The sequence below is a fragment of the Lonchura striata genome, chromosome 5 (assembly GCF_046129695.1).
Source record: "Lonchura striata isolate bLonStr1 chromosome 5, bLonStr1.mat, whole genome shotgun sequence".
NCBI classification, from domain to species: Eukaryota; Metazoa; Chordata; class Aves; order Passeriformes; family Estrildidae; genus Lonchura; species Lonchura striata.
In genome coordinates this window covers 25134440-25153049 of record NC_134607.1, presented here as the reverse complement: position 1 = coordinate 25153049, position 18610 = coordinate 25134440, and the positions used below count along the sequence as shown (strand labels likewise).

General features: G+C 36.2%; 1 protein-coding gene across 4 annotated transcripts in view; it reads right to left on the bottom strand.

The window, feature by feature from the left end:
• Positions 1-18610, bottom strand: part of KIF21A (kinesin family member 21A) — an 87187-nt gene that overhangs the window by 26084 nt on the left and 42493 nt on the right. For 3 of the 4 annotated variants that reach the window (XM_077783415.1, XM_077783417.1, XM_077783418.1), the window contains exons 8-24: positions 18163-18358; positions 17175-17364; positions 16522-16585; positions 15548-15751; positions 12288-12326; positions 9995-10079; positions 9705-9822; positions 9178-9366; positions 8061-8260; positions 7568-7675; positions 7006-7074; positions 6685-6896; positions 5872-6025; positions 5302-5502; positions 4870-4971; positions 2967-3132; positions 2462-2482 (exon numbers count right to left, since the gene is read on the bottom strand). In XM_077783415.1, coding sequence (XP_077639541.1) covers positions 2462-2482; positions 2967-3132; positions 4870-4971; positions 5302-5502; positions 5872-6025; positions 6685-6896; positions 7006-7074; positions 7568-7675; positions 8061-8260; positions 9178-9366; positions 9705-9822; positions 9995-10079; positions 12288-12326; positions 15548-15751; positions 16522-16585; positions 17175-17364; positions 18163-18358 — 2318 coding nt within the window. The remainder of the gene's footprint in view (positions 1-2461; positions 2483-2966; positions 3133-4869; positions 4972-5301; positions 5503-5871; positions 6026-6684; positions 6897-7005; positions 7075-7567; positions 7676-8060; positions 8261-9177; positions 9367-9704; positions 9823-9994; positions 10080-12287; positions 12327-15547; positions 15752-16521; positions 16586-17174; positions 17365-18162; positions 18359-18610) is intronic. The other variant, XM_077783416.1, reaches the window with a different exon arrangement.

Sequence of the window (18610 nt, the reverse complement as noted above, 5' to 3'; positions counted from 1 at the left end):
GAGGCCAGGTGAAAACCTTTCAATATTTATTATTATTATTGTCATTAGTCTTGTTATTACTGCAATTATTATTATATGCCTCCTGCAGAAGTGGGCATTTAGAGTACTGCTCCATTCAGTAAGACAAAAGCAGCATCCCTAAAATAAATGCATTTTAAAAATATAAAGGATTCCTATTAGAATTATGTTACTTCATCCCCCTACTCATAAAGAATTTGTGATCTCTTTTTACAGGTAACTAAGTAGAAAGTGTGGAATGACCACAAAAGGTAGGATTTTATTTGCAGGCTCACTCTTATGTGACCTGATGAGTTTCTTCAGTTTGCCTGCAATTCAACACAGAAAGACTGCCCAAAACTCCGAAAGAGAAATCAACACAGAATCAACAAAAAGGTAGAAAGAGCAAGATTCTGTGAGAGTGAGAAGAGATGAAAGGAGATATGAAGTTAGTAAAGACTGTAATGTTTGAAGGGCCAGGTGCTAGCAAACCACTGCTTGCAGAACAGGTGGAGAATTTTCTGATTATGCGTCTTCATCCTCATGCAGTGGCAACTGGATGGTACCAGAACAATGCCATACACCAGCAGAGTTCACCCAGAGGAAATGACATTTGACCAGCCCTCTCAAAACCTGGACATAAGTGGATGTGACTCACATCTGTGAATGTCCATACATCACAGTGGGAAGTAAAAGCAGCTTCCACAGCTCCTCAAAGAGGAGTCAATTCAGCAACATTCAAAACCCAATTTCATGGTCATTTTAACTCTTCGCAAGAGCAGATGGGATAGTGAATGGCAGCTGGCTCATCCACCAAGGTGGATGTGAACTGAAAGTCCATTCAAGTCAAAACCTGAACCTGTGATGTACTTTTGCAGACTGAAACTTCTTCTTGTCTACAGTTGAATGCAAGTGCATAACTACACTGGGGAATGTTCAAGCTCTTCTGAGCCAAGTGTATTCAAATGGCTAAGAACTTTTGAAGATGGTGGATCTGAAAGCAGGCATCAAGAGGGCAAATCACAAATACCATGGAAGTGCAATCCCTTTGCTTGGGATAGGGCTGTCTGTGCTCCAACACTGAGATGTCAGGCATCCTGGTGAGATTGATCTCAGGATCTGCTGCCACCCACATTCTACCTGCAGGAACTCTGCCAGGCCCTGCACCAACAAGAATCCCTGCAAACCAGCTGGCAATCCCAGCATCAAAGCCTCACTACAGTGATGTCTGAACTCCCTGCAGCTCAAAAGGTTTGGTCACTAGTGAGCCACAAAACACCGACTACCAACAGTCTTGGACCTTGGTTAGTGCAGCATATTCAGCTGCATTTCTTTCCTGTATAGTGTTAGCAGATTCCTGGGTGGCTTAGATACTCTAACAGCTTCAGTCATGCTTGCAAAGTGTTAAAAAGCTTCTTTAACAAGAAAACACTCTACAAAAAATTTTATTACAGATCTACTGAGCAATACATTTAGTACATGGTGCTTTTTTCAGATGTTTCAGATATTGTTAATAAGTAAAAGCCCGTCCAGAGCTAAAGAAAATGCAATGCTGTCAGGAGGAACAATGCTCCAACAGGGGTGAACATGCACACACATTAAAGGCCTGTTCTAGAGACACCATGATATTACAAACCACTGAGGTTCCTGAATAAATAACTGGCTGCAGGCAGCAAGATCCCCTGACACAGATTTTCAAGGGTCACCTGACAGGAAGCTGGCCAAGTTCTCACCATCTTTACATTATGATCTATACACTTCCATGTAGTTTTGTGCTTTGAAATGCTGTGCAAACTAGCACAGGATAGCAAAATGTGATTAAAAGTAGCACAAAACAACACTAAAGGAATTATCACTGGTAACAGGATTCTTTTTCTCAAGTTCCAAATATAGTCAGTTCTTTGGAGGGAAGAAAATAAGCTTAATTCATTTGGGAATAACTTCAAAGCAACAACAATAAGAGCAACTTTTATCTCAAAATCAGTGAAGTCAGTAACTTAAACACATTTGAAAAAGTGGGATATGATCCTGCATTCTGTACAATATTTACATTACAAAATGAGCTATTTGCAAAAGGTTAAAAATGACCTGCAAGTTAAGAATTTCCTTTTTTTCAAACCTAATAATATGAGCACAATTTGTCACAACAGTAGTATATCACAAAATAATTCTATGTAGTCTGAACATACTTTGTTGCATACTTGCAAGTACCAAGTTATAAATTTGAAATACATCTCTGCTTACTGTCTTCACTTTTAACTACCACAAGGGCTATTACCACAAGAGCTAGAGGTATTTTCAGAAAGGAAGAAATGCTCTTTAAGCTCATGATAATGAGTACATTTACAGAACAGTTCATGCAAATTTCACAGACTCACAAATTCTAAGATGCATCAGTTAGTGAATATGAATGAATTAGTAACTCATGCAGCTGTACAGTACACAAAAAGCTAAACATACTTACCCAGTGGTATGCTATCTAGGTCTGTGTAAATACAGCAACAAGGAAAAAAAAGCAACATTCCAATCAAAACATATCCATTTATAAAAAGAAATAAAACAAAAGTACCCAAACATATTCTAAATTTTTCTTAGTATCATTTCATGAGAAGTAGAATAGATGCCGTAACATAAAATGCCAATTGAAAATCCCTAGCATACGATGACTTAAAGGGACTGAATTTTTGAACTTCCTATTCGGAAGTTAAAACCATTCCAGATTGTAAAAATAACAAGCAGATTATTTGAATTTTTAAAAAATCTCAATACAAAAAAAATTGGTTTCCTACATTTCACTGCTGAGAGGGTCTACTTAAAAATGCCATACACACATGTCAATTGTGAAGTATAAGATGTTACAATACAGCATCTATTCAGAAAAGAAATAGTCCAGAATGCCCAGTACAGCATGCACAAAAGGCAAACATGACATGCAGCTGACTATTTAGAAAACAAGATGAAAAAACTACCTTGCAAAGCATGACCCAGAAAAGCATCAAGTTCAGGATTTAATTCAGCTTTTTCTTTTAGCATATGAAACAGCAGTTGGTTTTGAGTAGCACTAGTAATTTCTGTCTGCTTAAGGCGTCCCTCAAGAACTTTGATCTGAGCTTCTTTCTGAGCTGCTTGGAGACCCTAAGAGAAAGAAAGATGACAAATGTTTTATCACAACCCTTGTTTTACAAAATGAAAATTGTCAACATTTTTTTAAAACTGCAAACATAAACAATGTGCACATTGCAGCCACCTTCTCACATCCTGAAGATCAGGTGTCAACAAAGGGTCTTTCTCTTTCTTTCACCTTTAAAGACACTCATTAAGCATTCCTTTAACTTGCATTCCTCTGACTGCCTTGCAAATATGCATCTAGTGGCTAAGTGGGACATGACTCCCAAGTGCAATTCAGAGTCTTTGCCATTTTTAAGAGTAGCAAGCATCTGAAAGATTAACACCTCCACTTTCCCCAAGTAATTATTTTTTTAAAAATTATTACCTATGGTAGTCTATGACAAGGAAAAGCGGGGAGGGTGGAAGTGGGACAGGGTGGGACACAGAACCATAATCTTTCCTACCCAAACAGTCAGTGAACTTTCAGCTTTTAATGAAAGATCTAATGGCCTAACTTATGACACAATTCATTCTAAAAGAACTTCCCTAGAGCCAAGGATTTCTGACAATTTTTTCATTGTAGAAAATACAGACAAAGAAATTCACGCAGCAGTTTCCAAATAGACTTCCAAATTCCAAAGGAAACAGTATGGAAAAATGAAGGTACAAAAAATCTTCTCAAAGGCTTCTAGAGCAATAGCAGACTTTGAGTGTTAGTGCACGAGTAATAAGTGTCACCCTAAAAATTTACACACTACATTTTGATTGAACTAAAGCTACGTATCAATAGACACATTCTGCAGGTGAAAACAAACACTAGAATAGACAGTAGGCATGACCAATTTTGCAAAAAAATATCCCTTCAGCTTTTCTATATGATAATTACTAAACAAAAAGATTATACAATCCTTCACATAATGGAGCTTTTTATCATAATAAAGAGAAATTGTTAACAGAGTGAGTTAGAGGCACTTTTCTCGAATTAACTCTGTTGCAAGATCCATTCAAATACATCCAAAGGCTGAAAAATATGAAAAAGATTGACATTTCCAGAAGCCAATGTGATCGTGGGAATTTTCTTTACCCTTTTTTTTTCCCACAAACTTTTTGGATTACCTGCATAGTGTTGAACCAAGAATGCAAAAGAAATCCCAGACTACTGGTCAGGGGGGCTGACCCAAAGACAGTTTCAGTATCATTGAAATCTTTCATTTGACTCAATGAAACAGGAAGAAAAGCAGCAGCAAGAGCACATGATACATGTGTGCACAGGGTTATAAGCTGCCAAATGCTTATTTTGAAAATAAGAGACTAAACATATTTCCCCAACACCTTCAGAAGAATCCCTGTGGCTCTACTCAGACTGAAGTATGTCATGCATCAACATGTAACTTAAATTTTTTGAGGTTCATATTTGTACAAAGGTGGCTGAGCCAGTCTTTTGAAAAAAGATCTCAAGCTCTCTTTAGGAGTTTGTTGAAAAGCACAGAGATTTATTTGATTACAAAAAGTAGTGCTCTTGTAAGAACAACATGAGCTAATTAATACACTGAAGAAGGCTCTACTGGGGTTGACAAACGGGCAGTAAGTTGAAGAGGACAACAGATCTCAAAGGCCTTCACAATGAGAATCAGCATGACTCAGTAATGTTGACCAGCTTAGCTTTTTTTGACACACATTAGTCATGTCTTTAGGTCAGCACAACATATCTGCTCCTGGCACATATCATAGTCCTGGCACACACATATTTCACTTACACATTACCTTATTGATACCCATCATAAGGAAGTGATCAAGCAAATATCGAGCTTCTGTCAGAGTGCAAGCATTAATCACTGCTGTTACATCCAAGGTCTCTCCTTCTTCCTATGTGTGCAAGAATAAGCCCAGTCAGATTGTGAAAAAGTCTGAAGAATTGTATTAATCTATTGCCAGCAGACTAGAAAGCATCAGCTTTGACACTTAAATGCTTCACAATCTTAACTTGCATTACACTATTGACATTAAAACTGAGGTATCAATTGTATAAGTCTCCATCTCAAACTTCACATAAAAGTTTTCACCAGTTTTCACTTCCAGGCTCAGTAATTACACAGATAAACAAAAACTAATTTCTAAATGAGACCATTTTCAAGGCTAACACAGTTGTGTTTTCTTGTCCCCATTTTACCATTTTTGCAATAATATTTGACCTACCTTTGCTTCTTCCATTTGCATAATATTTGCTTGGCAGTCAGAAATGCTGTCGTTGATGTAGTCTATATTTGCAGTTACTGATTCCATCTCCTCATTTATGTTTTGGACATTTCTATCTGCTTCACTGCCACCCCCACCCTTGATGAGCTTCTCCCTTTTCTTTGAAAGCTTATCTCTTCTTTTGGTGAGCTCTTCACGTTGCTATTTTCCACAAAGACATAATATTACAGAAAAAGAAATTAGTAAGCCCTTAGAACTCTGAAGTGCCTTTGTGTTTTCCTTTGTTTGCTGCAGTTTAACTAACACATCATGATTCCCATGAGAAGAAGTTACAGAGGTGAATACAGTAATCTATTTGCCCATGATAGTATTAATGTGTTTCTTAGTTCTTACTAAGAACAGCCCATGGTTCAAATGTTTACTGTAGCCAAAAGCATCTTCACTGACTGCAGTAAATTCCACCCACTTTGCCAATGCTGCCATAAGAGCAATTAATTTACAGCAAACATATTTGCAGTGCTCCCTATTTAATACAATGATACAGTCAACAGTGCACAGAAGATCACCCACCGTAAGCAACCTGTTCATATCCGCCTCCATGTTGGAAATAGTCATCCTCTGCATGATAATATCAGTCACTCTGCGTTCCAGTAACTGCCACTTCATCCTGGCTGCCTTCGAGGAGTAAACTCTGCTTGTCACTGCTTTCCGCTGGTACTTCCTTCTGTGACGCATTCAAGAGAAAAATACAGCTAAGCCTGAAGCAGTCCCGTTAAAAACTCGAATGTGGAAATGATCAGGCTGGAATATTTTTCACAAACAACCTTAAAATTTCATGCAGAAGTTATTGTAGGTTTTCACAGCACCAGACAGGTGCCTCTACCCAGCCCTGAACTCTACTGCACTGTAACATGCTACACCTGAAAAACAGGTGTCAAACGCTTCTGCATCTTTCATGACCCACTATTGAGTTCAAATGCCATATAGGTGTTGTTCCCTATTTAAGAAGGAGATCTGCTTCAAATCACAGTGGAAAATCACAAATAAACCTGATACACTGAACTGCATTTTCCAGAGTTTTTCCATTAACTTAACACTGCTGTCATTGGAATGCCAAGGTAATTTCTCTTGAAGAGTAGGTTTAAAAGCCCTCAAGAATTCAAAATCCAGTTTATGTGACTTGCCTTTTAATGCCATTTTATATTATTTTATTTTTGTCTTAAATACAGAAATCTGAAATTGCATATGATAATGTTAAAATGCCCATTTTATGAGCATTACATAATAGCAGTTTGGCAACTAACAGCTCCTGCAACAGTACCTGCTAGAAAGTCCACACAAATTTCAGTTCTTGTAAGAGTCCTAAGAAGTTTTAACCCTTACCCTGTTCCATTTGTTGCAGTAACAGATAATGCTTGAACCCTTGCAACAGGAATTCTCATCTTCTGCTGTGCTGCTGTTCTGGAGCCATCATGCTCGCCTGACAAACTAGAACTTGCTTCCTGCATGGAATGCTCAGGCAGACTCAGCTTTCGACTCACTTTTCCTGCCACTTTATCAGACAGAGGCCTTACTTGTCGACGAAGGGCTGTGACCTGAAGCACAGGGCAAAGACATGATTAACTCTCCCAAAACTAAATTCTAAGCTACAGCAATAGAACATCATTCTGTTTTCAAATATGCATTGGTTTTTTACCACAGTACCTCTTCAGTTTTACGACGTAAGATAACTTCTTGGTTTCTTTTCTGAGCTTCCAGAAGCTTGAGCTGATGCTGTGAAAAAACAGAAGCAGCATATGATTTTTTTTTTTCATTCTCTCTCACAAGGACTGCATTGTATAAACAAAAAGACCTCTACACATTAATACAAATCTGCAAAATTTCTGTTACATGAAGACTCAAATCTGATCGTTTCTTGATCTTCCTAGCATAGAACAAAAATAAGTGTTTCACTGCATCAATTCTATCAAAAACAGTAATTCCATGCAAGCAAGGTAGTAGCAACAACTTTGTGAAGATTCATTAATCACTAGTTCACTGATAACATTGATATACATACTCAATAAGCACAATAGGAAATATAAAACTTATCACCTGAAGCTAGAAACTGTATTTGCATGGAAGTCAAACCAAATTTTGTGCATTTTCTCTGGTGCAAACATGCCTGCCTCAGTGAATGCATATACACGGGGTGTGCCTGCAAGCAGAGGCACGTCATAATGATAAGTGCTTATTCCAAATGAAAGTTCTTTATCTGCCAAATCACCTCTCGTTTGCGTTGCTCCTTTTTAAGCTGTGCAATCTCTCTATTTCTTCTAGATTCAGTCATTCTAGCTTTCTCCTGCTCTTCTTTCATTTGCTTCATCAAGCGAACCTGTAAAGAAGTCATCACTTAGAAAAGCTGCACACACTGAAGTTCTGCTCCCTGCTCCCAACTATACAGAGTTTTCTCTTCAAATTGCCATTTTCCACTATGTTACATGCTTTTAGCCATTTTGTCTGAAGTACAATGTCATCTTCACTCAGTGCTGAATAACAGCTAATAAGCTGTGCAAGCTTATGCATGTTTAATACCTTAATTTCTGTTCATTAAACCTAAAAGCTGCTCCTCTCCCCAAGGAACAGCCTGGTGCTCGCATCTCCTATTTTAAGCAGATAACAGCAAGAACAGAGTTATCAGATAGATGGATGCACAGGAGATTTCAACACAATTTTCAGTAAACATTCATTGTGGAACACTTCAATTTACTGAAATATACCTTGGTTTTCTTCATCTCTGTCACCTCCTGCTGCAGTTTCTTCAGCTGCTTTTCATATTGAGACTGATTTTTAAGCAATCGTGCATGTTCCTTTTGTGCTGTTTGAAGTCTCTGCAGTTCTTTATTCATGGCTTGGAGTTTCTTTTCATATTCTGACTTGATTTTTTTGGCCTTTTCTTCTGAATAGGTCTCTACAGAACCTAGAGTAAAAGGGAATTCTTAATCTGCTTTTGTTCAGGGTACTTTTACTTTTGCCAGCCACAGCAGATAACTACTTCCTCTGCTCTAGAATTGCTACAATATTGCTCTGCAATACCTTTAAAACAACCTAATTTCTCTCTAGTTCCTGCCACCCACACTGCTTTGAACTTTCCACCTGGTACACATTTTGGGATAAGACATCAACTATTAACACTTTCCTCTGACTTCTTTGCAACAAATCTGAGCACCTGAAAGTACGAATAGACACATTCACACATATGTACACAGGAGTATAACAACACTCCTAAAAGCCATCAAGCCTAGTATTCCTCTTCTGACACTGATCAACGGGGAAGGTCTAAGGAATAACAGGGGAACAGCAAAAGCTTAGACCGTGTATACCTGTAAAGCATATATATGTTTAAAAAATAAAAACAAACAAAATACTTTCCACAGCACTCCCAGAGTGCAGTTATTTGTGGCAGGTAATCTTGAATCAGAGGTAGTTTGTCATCTCAATACTAACACATATTCAAAAATGTTTGGTCAGTAAACACCTCTAAAAGGTGTTTCACTGATTCTTGCTCTTATTCTCATGCAAATAGAAAGAAAGTGAGGAGGAAGGAACACGAAAAAAACTTCTAATCAGGAACTATCTCCAGGATTATGAGAGCTCTTAGAAAACTGAAAATGCTTATTCACCCAAATCAAATACCTGTCAGTAGCAATGCGTTTAAAAAAAATCTTCTCTCAATTCTAATAGAAACTAGAATGAATAAAAAATTATTAACTGGCATTATGAGTACAAAACATACTTCTGTTTTCTGCAATTTCTCATCAAATTTGAAAAAGAAAATGAGAGAAGTAGAAAATGGTTCAATAGCTTATACAAGATCAATGATTTTGTACTTCTTACCCAAGTTTTGAAGAACCTGATCTCTTTCAAGCTGTGTGTCTCGAATTTTATGTTGTAGCATCATTAGTTTCTCTTCATACTGTTTTTTCAGTGTTTGCAACCTTCGCTGGCTGTTTTCTAGCTCATCTATCAGTTTCTGCTTAATGGCTATTTCACAGGTGATATTTGCCAAGTCAGCTTGATAATTTTCTAAAACAGAAAGATTTCTGTTAAATTAAAGCAAGGACCACGTGAATACAGATAATCCTTGCAATCTTAGAGTCATTGTTAATACATATTGCGCACGGGAGGATTCCACACAAATCACAATGAACCTGGCCTCTGGTCAATTTCAAAACCCATCCAGGAACACTCGATCAGCTGTCTATTACATGTTTTAGCATCATAACCAAAAAAATAATTCACAGAACATGCTCTTCACAGAGAATTACACACAGATGGTTGACAATACACTTTCTTGCCCACCAAGACCTGAGGTCTGACAGATATTATTTGCAAAACTCTACAGAATATTACACTGACATCACCTTTTTCATCAGAGTCAGAATCTGATTCATCTGAGCTTTCAACGACTTCCATATCATCTTCATCCTCATCATCTTCCTCTTCTTCATCGTCATGATCACTGACTTCCTGAATTTCCTCCTACAAAACATACAGACATTAAAGCACCCCCACTTTTCCATGCCACAATTATTTTTGACTATCACTGTGAAGCTGCAGTATTTACCTGGCACATTCCTAATTTTCTTTCTATAAAATTGTAAATCTTTAAACAGACAATGAACAAATAAATCAAACACTTATATATACTTACTCCCTCCAATTCATTATTCTCTCTCTCTGAAGTGCCTTTTTCATCTCTTTTCTCCTGCTCATTGTCTGTGTTATCCTCCTTAACACTAGTAGGAGAGGAAGACACAAATTATTCACAAACTGAAATGACAGTTTTCCAACCCCAATGGTTGTTTCCCATCCCCCACACCAGTACGGTGTAATTGGTGTAATTCCAAATAAAGATAAAAAACAAAGTGTAGTTAGAAAAACGTAAAGTGTTGGGCATGGGTAAAACACAACTTCCAAACTTCTGCAGATAATAAAATAATGCCTAATTGCTTTTATTGTTGGTTTGCAAGGTAATAGTAATGATTAGCACACTGTTCCAGCATACCACACAACTGGGACAATCAGAATACACATTTCCATGTACTACAGCAGTACTCATTTTGTATGGAAGTTGCAGTGTACCCAGAGTAGCGTTCACAAAAGAATAAAAGAATATTGTGTGCAAGTACAGTTTACATTACAGGTATTCCTACACTTTCAAGATATAACAGAGCTTACTGTACTTAGAATAGTCTTAAAATTTATGTATACACCTTAAACAATATCCTATTTATCATAATATAATTTATACTCTTTTGATTAGTTATCTATTTTGGCATAAAGTGAATACTCAAAATAGTCACTGATACAACAATAAAAAGGGTTTACAGCAGGGTATTTTTTGTTTTGTTCTAAACATTTGGTGTATTACCCATTAGGGCAAGTTTTAACATTTTAAGTGCACATTTAAGACATCGCATGCAAATAAAAAACAAAAAATCAATGGCAGTCTGCAAATTATCACAGACCGGGTATCAGTCCTTCTAAGTGCTACATGTACAAAACCCAAGCTCCAATGGATGGGAAGTTGTGACAGAATAGATCTAGCCACCATAGGGGGTACTAATGCAAAAATGTGGTTAGGACTGCATAATGTGGAATCCACCTTAACTAACATCAGCTGCATAAAAGTTGTGCTGTCACTGATCAGGCACAGAAGCTAGAAATGCACATCTTCCTCCACTGATCCCAAGAGGAGCTCAGATTCACGATCAAACTCTTGGGCAAATCCAGTATTCAGTGCAGTGACAAAAAATAGACAGTAGATTTGAGACACTGATTTGGTAAGTGACTCTTTAACAGTGCTCGAATCTAAAAAGTGCCTGTTGAGTAACAGTGCTGGGTACACGAGATTTTCTGTTGTGTTACTTTTTAATCTGTTCAATGGTAAATGATTCCCTTCTGCCCCACTCATTACCAGTTACATGCTGACCATGCACAAGGCAAAAAGCTTTTGTTGGGACCATCTAAATCCATACAGCAGCTGGGGATGCTGGAATTTAAAAATCTAACCAGATTTGCACACAAAAAAATGCCTAACAGGGAACACTGTGTCATACAATCTCATTTCCACAGATTCACCTCTACCTCAAACCAGATCATGTTTTATGTTTGTTATTAAGCCTAAAAGATAATGTACCTTAGCTGCAATCCTCATGCAAATTGAGGCAAACCCCCAGTTTCCCATCCACTTAGTACAGAACTAATCACTACAGAGAATTTGTATTCTGCCTAAGAAAGGGGAGAGACAGGAATGAGAACCAGCAGCTCTCCCAGGTAGACCTGTACTGCTCAATGTGTATGTTACTGGATTCCCATCATCTGCATCAATTCAGTGGGTGGGTTTTTTGGATCAAAGTAGACAGCAGAAAAATAAAAATACCTTTAGTTTCACTTTTAATCATAATATAAATCTCTTTTCAGAACCCCCAGTTTAACTGCTCTCTGTGAATGACTATTCATCTACTGGTTTAGCTGAAACAGAATGGGAGGAATGATCAAGGCTTTCATCACATGTTTTCAGAAACCAAAGCAGCAGACTTGACTGAGGTGTGATGGTCCAAGACACTCTTGATCTCACATGCCAAAATTATGATTGTCATATACTGCCTGTTAGATATTTCATACTATATGTGGTACTGCACCTTCCTCCTGCCTTTCATTTCTCTCAGGCCATGCAAGAAAGAAAACAATTAATTCAACAGGAATTTCTGAAGGTGCCACCTCCCCACAAAAGTTTGCTCAACAACATGTAACTTGAGAGTCAACCTCAATTCCACAACAGATGTTTCCATTTAAAACACTAGCTGAAAGTGAAAACCCAGGAAATAATTCTGAAAATTAACTACTCCTGGAGTACCTATGAATCTGCCCAACTTCTTTTCATGTATGACAACCAGTTAATTGAAATGACAGGTAATTAAAAACCTGGGAAATATTCCAACCTTCTTTCTTCTTGACTGCTTTCCTCAAGTTTCTGTAGCCTTCAAAAGCACGAGGTACAGTATTGGAAGGCCAAGCCAATGAAGGACAAACCAGACAGTGAAAAGCAAAAGTGATAAGAAGGTAAAAAAATGATATATATGAGCTTGCGGAGTTTAAAATGAAATTTTAAAAGATACCATCAAGAGACAACAAGTAGTAAAAAGGCAATACATCCTGGACAGTTGGAAAGTAAACAGAAAACAAAAAAGAAGCATGTGTAGGTTAACTAATTTGCCACTGATAACAAGTAAATTCAAGTTACACCAAGGAAGAAATTTTAGACAGTATATTTAACTTTGAGAATTATTTCTAATAATAGATTAAGAAAATATCTCAATTCTGGAAAAGCTTTTTCCTCTTTCTCCACTTAAAACTGGCTGATAAAATAACGAAAATTTCAAATACTCCCACTGACCCAAAGTTATATATTCTCAGAAACATATCAGGAAAAAAACCAATAAACTAGTTTTATATATGCTGGTAACATATTGTAATATAAAGTATGAATACGAAAAATATGGTATGAATATTCTAAATAACATAGTCTGGATAAAATTAATACAAAAATATCTTCAAACTGCATTCATGTTTTTGTTTGGGTTTTGTTGTCTGTTTTTAAATAAAAAGTAGAAAACTGCAGCTTGTTTTTCTGGGATTCAGAAAGTACATGTGAATAATTTCTTGTTATTTTTTAATAAATTAACAAAAAACATGCACCAGAAGCAATGAGATGAACAAAATGTTAGTATTTCTACCTGCACTTTTCCCTCTTGAATAAACATGGATGTATCAGTAAAAAAAGTCTTCATGACATATATAATAATCGAGATGGCTTAAAATTCAACTACTGAAATTCCTCATTTCCCATTATGACAAAGTTTCAAGCAAGAGCTTTTGCTGCCTTTTCACTTTGTACTGCCTACCACCTTCCTTTGGTATTAGCTAGGAGCTAGCAAGCTGATCCCCATGTAACTTTCATCACTAATTTAGTTTAATTAAGGTTAGGGGAGTCAAAAGAAAATAGAAATGGTTACCAGGTTGTAAGGCCAACTAGCAACTGAAAGGAACGTGGAAGATTTGCTATGGGGCTTTCAGTGGGTAAGTCACATTAAGTCACACTGTGGGATACTCCAATCAGGTAGGCAAAGTATTACTGCTGTGTTAAATGTTTCCAATAAACTTTATGACATATGCTTATTAAGGCTATAAGTATTTAACCTACATACCTGCTGCTCATTCAGAACCTTGCTCTTAGACCTTCAGGCTACCTCACAACAATTTAAATAAGTTGTATGTATTTAAAATTATGCACCTTTTGTCATACTGACCCATACCCAGGAAACAAAAGACCAAGAAGGGCAACAGATGGGGCAGAAACAGTTGCTAGGCTTACCAATCCCATTTAAATAGAAAAATGCTAGTTAGACAACTTTAAAAGAACACCAACACTAGAAAGAAATAGTAGAGTAAATGTAACTAAATGCCTGTGGAAGACTGAATTATAACAAAGAATCCTCATCAAACGGCAGGGCAAAGTGTCTGTGCATTATATTAATGTACACACTGCCAATTCCTGAAATTTAAATAGAATAAAAATTCACAGTGATATAACCTTAACACAGACTTTTCACTAATTAGATAGAAGCACTCTGCAGATAGCAAGAATGACAATGTACAATCCCTCAAATTCTAACATTTCTTAGCATCTAAGGAATCTTCCTCCCAACACATGCACCTCAGAAATTTCTAAGTATTTATTACAATGCAGTCTGCAGATAGGCCAGTAGAGAGATTCAAACCATATCAGCACTTTGAAGAGTATGACCCCATTTTCTAGAACACAAGGCACACTTTAAGATGGAGCCATCAAGAGGCCTCTTCCAACTTTAAATTTTCTACAGCTCTCTAATTCTATAATGCTAGGATTCAAAACTGATCTCAAAAATAATTTATGGTAAGTAGTCCCTACTTTCAGATCAAACTATTTGGATGTCCCATCACAGTATTATTATCTTGGTGTGAGAAAGTATGACTGGCTTTCAAAAAAACCACAACAAAAACAAACCACAGAAACACAACCTAACAACTGAAGCTCTAAGCATGTAGCTAAATGCATGCGTGATTTTAAAATGTGTTAAGAAATACAAAATCAAATCTCTTTGTTCCTACATTTAGAGTTAAAGGACATACTGAAGTGCTTGGCTAAAGAGAGGACAGAACATTCTAATGATTTTATTTAATACTTCCCCTCAAGTTTCTACAAAAATGAGACAAAATCTATCAAAATCCTCAAAAGTCTAAGAGCTTCCTGAAAAATTATATGCAAAAATCTAGTTGTACTTAAAACAACTGTTCTCTAAAGCATCAGACATTTGTGTGGTGAACAGATCTATAGATATAGGACCTAAAATTAAATATACAACTGATCCTCACCTACTTTATATTTAGACTACTTCAAGCTTAAACTGTTATAACTTTACTCTGAACTTGTAGAAGTCTGAAGGACCATTATAAAAAAGAGCAACAGACTAGAAACATGGAAAACTTCAACTAAAACTGAGATATTTCTAATGGACGCAGAATCCCCGGGTACAAAAAGCCTTGCTGTGCTGCTATCTAAACAAGCATTTATGTCAATTTCTATGAGGATTTTAGTAGATGAGAAGTTGGACAGCAAAAAAAAAAAAAAAAAAAACAAACAAACAGCAAAGCATGATGTTGCAGAGAATTAGGAAACCTCAAATTAAGAAAAAAAAACATTCATAGAAGCAAAAGATAAAGCAAAAGAAGTAACTTCAATAGTTACCAAGGAATCCCCAGCTATTCAGAGTATCTTTTCTTCAGAAAGCTGTTTCAGTTTTGATATAGAATTAAAATAAATTTTGAAATTTTTTCAAACTTCTGTTAAATTTCAGGTGCATTTTAGAAGAAATTTTTAAAAAGGTAAAGATTTAGAGAGAACACCTGTGCTTTTATCATTGTGCATAATTACATAGAAAGGTTCATTACAAAGAAGACACTTAATCTACAAATACTGCACACTTCACTGGAAGAAAAGATGCAAAAGAAAAACTGTAACTTCAGCATGTAAAAGGGTTTGAAGGAACAGCAGTTTAGCATCCAAACCCACACAAAAAGCCTTTTTAAGTCTCAGTAATTTAAAAAATAGGCCTTTTTACTAAGAAAGAGAAAGAAAATAGAATTATAATTCATACGCCACCTCTTTTTCTTTTTCCTCTCTTTTTTTTTCAGCTTTTCTAGATCTTTCTTGGCTATATCTAGAATTTCCATTGTCTCTTTCTCTGAGGAAAGCATAGAAGCAGAAAATGCTGATGGTCCACCAAAGTACGTGGCTCTCGATGAGGCTCTTGACAAGCTGCGTCGAAGATTTTCATTCACTGCTTCACTTTCTAATAATTTTGCTCTTAATAAAAGACAAAACAAGGAAAAATTGTAGACCATTAATTACAACTATTGCCAGTACGTGAGGTGTACACTCTTTTGCCTCTGTAACTTCAATGCATTACATTCTATCTAAAAAGAAACTACAAACCAAGGTGAAGTCTAAAAAAATACAATGTAGTAAATTCCTTTAAAACACCATTTTACACAATGGTTATTATGTATGTTGTACGTATATTATATAACCTTGACAGAATACATGAAAATATATCTGTATGAACATACATACAGACATATATATACACAAATACATATCCGAACATGCTTTATGAGTATATAGTATATGAAAGATATACAAAAGCTCTAATATAAACTGAGGATAGGCCAGCTAATTTTTTGCATGGTGTATATCCAAGACATAGATAAATAAAAATATCTAAAATCTTAGATTTTTAATTTTAAAAGGAAGTATTTAAAAAAAAAAAATTAAACAAGTAATTCCTCAGTGCTATCATTTTTATATGCGGTTATAAAGTTATAAAGGAATTGTTCTAAGTTTTACTGTCCTTGTGCAACAATATTAAGTTATTACCATAATTTAGGCAACATCTTACTCTCATTTCTATTGCCAGTTTGATCTCTAATATTTTACATTTTGGTGTCCAAGAGCAACACCAGGTCTTCAAAGCTGAAGGACCATTCTCCCAAAGTAATCCCCACACAGGAAAACAGCTGAAGTATTCCTAACACTTCTATTTTTTTTTTAATTGTCCAAATACATAATGCAAATACCTGAGATCTTCAATTTCCTTGATATAGTTATGAATCATGTTGCTAATTTCTTCATTTCCTTCCCCTTTGAAGGACAGAGAGAAAAGGGGAATGAGGAAAGAGAAAGATTAATGGCAGTAACAGTATAAATATCTGAATATAGGCATGAGGTACCAGCAAAGGGAAACCGTGACATGGGCTACACATGTAAATCTTAACTTATTTATAAAACAGCTTTCCTTCTTAAACTGAATTACATTTTTTGTTCCTCTCTCATGTGATCACCATATGACTACCAGTAACTTGTTTTCCATATTAGTGCATTTTAACAATGCTTTAATCAAAATTACTCATCTTGAGTTTAATTTGGATTCAAATTTACTTGGTCTCATTGTTAAACCACTACAGGGGCTAAACATACAAATAAGTCCTACACAAAGATATTGTTTCATATTTTCTATTGTTCACATTTCAAAATTGATGGCCAAATCAGGGTACCAAACTATTTCTATTATTAAAAAAAGACCCCAGAAACAGAAGAAATAATTATATGGGGGCCTATCCCTGCCAAAGGAGGTCCTACAGTGCTAATAAAAAGGCATCATTTGATTTCAAGAGATCGGTGAAGCAAGAACATGAACTTATGAAGCAGTTTATGCACATTCACAGCATACCTGTCCTGGCTAGCACTTGGTTGGCCTGATCACTCATTAGCTGTGTTATTCTGGCTCTAAGAGCATCAACAGTCTCTTGCATTGCTTTAATTCTAACACGCAAGTTGTTGTTTTCTGTTTGCAGCATTGCATTCTCATGGAACATGTCATTGATGCTTTCAACACCTTCTTCATCTATAATCCTTTTACCCTTCAAGAAAGTAAAAATATTTTATTAATTATTCAATAACTAATAATTAGTTATATTTTGTTTTTAAAAAATTCTAACTTCGTAAATGCAATCCACAGATGACTTAGAATTCCAAGCATACACTTGTAGCACAGGATAGTCTCTCAAAGAGTTTAAAACAATGATAAGGGGATAGTTTTGAAAAGACTGATGTCTGGGCCAACACCTTAGCATCTGGGTTTTGTGTAACTTCAGTCTGAAATACAACTTCTTGAAGAGGTTAAAAAATGAGAAGATAACTCTTTGTCAAATCAGAATACTATCTCAAGAAGAGCAAAAGGTGATCCTGTTTGGTAAGGACCTTTATTGCTGAAAATACTGAATTAAGTCCAGGAAGGAACAGGCATGAGTATTTGACTTATATAGTTGAGACTGGATTTTTAAAACACAAATTGTTTTAGCCATCTAGGAAGTTTTCAAAAGCAATACACAGTAACTGTACACATTCACTTATGCACCAATCTAAGTTGTGGTTTTGTCATTTTTGATTTGAAAGTGACTTTCTCATTGCCTTTCAAAAAGCAAATAGCATGCATCACCAGTAAATATCGCTGACATTTGCTGACATCTCTTTTTTTGGGGATACAATCTTTGTTTTGTAAAAACATCTGGTAATCACTGGAATTAACTGTTGTTTATGCCAGGGCTGCTTTTCCAATGTTTTTAGTGTATGAAATGGAAATAATCAACAGGGGGAAAAAAAACCTGTGGAATTATAAGCATTTTAAATCAGAAGAAATCTTAAGAGGATAAACTTACGGTTTTGTATTCCATGAGTTCCATCTGTAGCCGTGCAATCTCACTGCGCAAAGCATTTATTTGTTGACTGGCCCTATCCTGATTAACCACCACCTTGTTCTTGATGTTCCGTGCCCGGTTGGCGTACTTTAACGTGTTCAGGGTTTCCATGAAGTCTCGATCTGAAGGGCTCACACATGCTATCATGAGGGTTTGACTGGAAGGCAGAAACACAGGTCAGCATTACACATCCAAGAGAAAAAGAGCAGAGAGAAGCTAACAGGTCCTCAGGCAGAAGGTGAAACAAGAATAGCAACTCTACAGTATTTGTGAAAATATTTCTGCATCTAGCTCACAAACCACAAAGGTCAGCAGGTGCTACAGGTACTATGTCTTGTATCTCCCTAGCATAGAGTAGGAGATGCTAGATCATTGCTTGTTCCACATATGAAATTGTAAAAGCAATTAA